This window comes from Impatiens glandulifera, chromosome 6 (assembly GCF_907164915.1).
Source record: "Impatiens glandulifera chromosome 6, dImpGla2.1, whole genome shotgun sequence".
NCBI lineage: Eukaryota > Viridiplantae > Streptophyta > Magnoliopsida > Ericales > Balsaminaceae > Impatiens > Impatiens glandulifera.
The window spans coordinates 43148890-43152666 of record NC_061867.1 but is presented as its reverse complement, the minus strand read 5'-3'; the positions used below and the strand labels follow the sequence as shown (position 1 = coordinate 43152666).

The window sequence follows — 3777 nt, the reverse complement described above, 5'->3', positions numbered from 1 at the left end:
AACTATGAATTATGACGAAAATAAATTGTGATAACTTTTTCAAAGAATAAACCTGATATAGATAAACTTAAAATTGTATAATTTGCATATTCAATCCATATCAAACCAAATCATATTGCTTTTTTATGTTTCTTAATCAGGGTGTTTAGTCTCGATTTGTTACACTTTTACAAAAACAATTTAAGGATACTTACTACAAAAACTCCGTATATAATATATCTCATTTAATTTTAAATTTAGTGCTAATAAAAAAATCAACCAACCAATATAACTAAACATTTGACTTATACATTTCATCTAACTTTAACTTGTCAACTATTTATATTAAACCAGATGATTATAAAGTCTACAAATATAAGAAGAATGAATTGATCCCTTCAAGAATTGATGGGTTTCTTTGATAAATATCCATAAGTTTAGTGACCTATTCATATATTTTCCTCCCCCACTCCTTTCCTCTTTCCTTTGTATTAATTTATATATAGAGTTATCCCCTCCATGCATGGTGAATGCTCAATTCCAAAAAGAAATGGGTTGGCTATTGAAAACTATTTCCTCCATTGATTGGGAGTCCGAATCCTTCCCTCTTTACCAAGATTTGTTGGCTATTCCTTTCTTCGTTCTCTTCTTTCCATTGATTCGCCTCATTCTCGACAGATTTATCTTTGAGGTACAACTTTTTATTTGCTTAGAGTAGCCAATTTTTTTTATTTGAAATACTAAACTTTATGTTTTGTGACAGGGTATTGCGAAAAGACTGATATTTGGGAAGGTCCATCAGAAGTTAGATTTTGAAACCGGTGTTAATAGGAAGAGGATTAATAAATTTAAGGAGTCGGCTTGGAAATGCGTATATTATTCATCGGCCGAGTTCTTCGCTATATATGTAACTATTGGCGAACCATGGTTCACTAATACAAGAAGCTTTTGGTTAGGACCTGATGAGGATCAGGTTTGGCCAAACCTAAAAATGAAGTAAGTTTATTCTTTTTGTCAATATTTTTCCAAACTAAATCAAGGGAATGAGTGTTTTTGAAAATTCCTTAAAACATAACTTCTTTTTAAACTTGTTTTTGTGTCAAAATAATAGCTATGAAAACATCGACTCTTAGGACCGATTTATAAATTGAAACCGAAATTTGATGGCACTTTTGATGAAATAACTAGTTAAATCAAATGTTTATAAACAATTATTTTTAAACCTAATGTTATGATAAGTTTTTAGCATGACATGACTTTTTTGCACCTTTTGTTTTATTGGTTGTAACTCAAACATGTGCCTCATGCTAGGTTTGCTTTATCAATGTATGTTTTTAATTTTAAAATAAATAAAATAATGTTTCCTACTTTGTTAAAACTTTTTTATTTTTAGATGATCCGTGCAAATTAAATAAAAATAATGTAAGGACAGCGATAAAAACCTAACATGAAAAAGAATTCGAAATTAAAAGAAAAAAAATATTAATACATTTAATTGACTAAGGACTTATAAAAAAATCAATGAATTCTCCAAACTAATAATTTATTCCCTTTGTTTTTGTGTTCTTGATTTCAGATTCAAATTGAAGGCATTATACATGTATGCTGCTGGATTTTATGTATACTCCATATTTGCGTTGGTTTTTTGGGAGACGAGGCGCTCGGATTTTATGGTATCAATGGTTCATCATCTTGCAACCGTCTTTCTCTTGGTCATGTCATATATAGTGAGGCACGTCTAACAAATTCTTACAACCAAAACTTATGCAAGCATTTATATATACTTCTTGTGTTAATGTGTTATATATCTTTGTCTATTTGGTAACAGACTTTCTCGCGTTGGTTCAATTATTCTTGCCTTGCATGAAGGAACCGATGTTTTTCTAGAAGTTGGGAAAATGTCCAAATATAGTGGTTATCAAAGGATTGCTAACGTTTCATTTGTTATGTTTGTTCTATCATGGTTGATACTCCGACTTATATGTTTTCCATTTGGAATACTTTGGAGTACGAGGTAAGTTTTATTTTTCTTTAGAGAAAAAAGTTATAATAGCATAGATTTTTTTTATTTCTATATTGATTTTTTTTATTTATTTATTTTGCAGCTACGAAGTGGTTAATGTCTTACATGAGAAATCGGGTTATGGATCTGTGCCATGGGTGCAATATTCCGTGTGTAATTGTCTTCTAGTGTGCTTACTCATTTGTCATATTTATTGGTGGCGAATAATGTTTCGGATGCTAACAAAACAAATCCAATCACATGGCCAAATTAGCGACGATGTTCGATCTGGTAAAGATATTTCTAATCGTTACTTTCAAATAGACATTATTTTTTAGAATCGTTGAACTCAATACTAATAAGACTTTGATTTGATGTTTAATCTTATATAGATTCCGAAGGTGAAGATGAAGATGATCATGAAGATTGAATACAATGCATTGCTTAATTACTTCACATAAATATAAATATATATAGTATTAATGTAGTAATAATATATATGTAGTATTATTCACTGTCTTTGATTTTCTTCTTTTATCTTAGTCTTGCAACTACATGAATGTAGTAATATATATATATTAATATTACAAATTTTGATGAATGATCAAATCCAGTTTATAATGTGAATTTCAATTAATATTGTCAAAATGATAAGTTAACTCGTGAAATCGTTCGAATTTATGAGTCAACTCATGAAGACTTAGTCATGAAAGGATAGACGATGATTATCCCTTTTCTTCGAAACCTACCAACATGAATGACGACACTCGAAAGACATCTTGGCCATAGTCTTATCTGACCTAATTTTCTACCAAGAAATGCTTAAATCTTTCATCTTAGAATACATTAATGCTAGAAACTCAAAAGACGAGTCACCAACATCTCTACTACCAAAGATAACCAAATATTAAAAATTAAATAATAAAATTCAAAGACTAATAAATTATTTCTAGAGGAATTTTAACTTACTATTCCATAAAATGGAAATATTGGTCGATTAGTCCGTCCTCTCATATTTTGTTTTTCTTGTTTTCCTAGGGCCTTTATTCTTATTTATTGTTTATATGTTGTGGTCCGGACCTGCTGTATAATAAGTGAGGCAATTGCCTCAGGCCCAAATATTTTTGGGGTACCAAAATCTTCAAAAAAAATAAAATATAATGATATATTCATGGGCTTATTTTTAAAAAGTCTATAAATAATAATTGATAATCTATCAATGATAAGCCCTAACTTAATTTGTATCCAAAAAAATAAAAATAAAAAACACTATCTTACTTGAAGAAAAGAATAGCACGATTCCCATTTATCAACAAAATCAAGAGAAAAAAAAAATAAGAACAAACATTTTGGAAAAAGAAAAGGAAACACTTCCCCCAAACCCCAAACCCGTCGTCGATCCTCCAGCTTGACGGAATCGGAGCAGAAAACTCGGTGGTTGAAGAATTTTGGATTGGATTTTTGAAAGTTAATGAAACTTCTGGGCTTGGGCTTTTTATAGAGCTTAAAAATATTTTGAGCAATCTCGAACTTGCGATTGACGATATAAGAGGTCAAGGATATGACAATAGATCTAATATGAAAGGCAAGCACATGGTTACTGTTGCACTTGCGGAAAGGAGTTTTTCCAAATTGAAGTTGATTAAAACTTATCTTCGATCAACTATGTCGCAAGAAAGACTAAATGGGTTAGCTATGTTATCTATCGAGAAAAAAAATTATTGAGAAAGTTGATTATGCAAACTTGATCAATACTTTCGCTTCAAAAAATGCGAGACGAGTAATATTCAAGTGGC

General features: G+C 30.2%; 1 protein-coding gene across 1 annotated transcript; it reads left to right on the top strand.

Moving 5' to 3' along the window:
• The first annotated feature begins 487 nt into the window (after positions 1–487).
• LOC124942350 (ceramide synthase 1 LOH3-like) lies at positions 488–2582 on the top strand. The gene is made up of 6 exons (XM_047482830.1): positions 488–670; positions 743–975; positions 1556–1711; positions 1808–1993; positions 2085–2272; positions 2374–2582. Exons 1-6 carry the CDS (start codon positions 503–505, stop codon positions 2409–2411), a joined length of 969 nt encoding a protein of 322 aa, XP_047338786.1. The 5' UTR covers positions 488–502; the 3' UTR covers positions 2412–2582.
• Positions 2583–3777: the final 1195 nt, after the last annotated feature.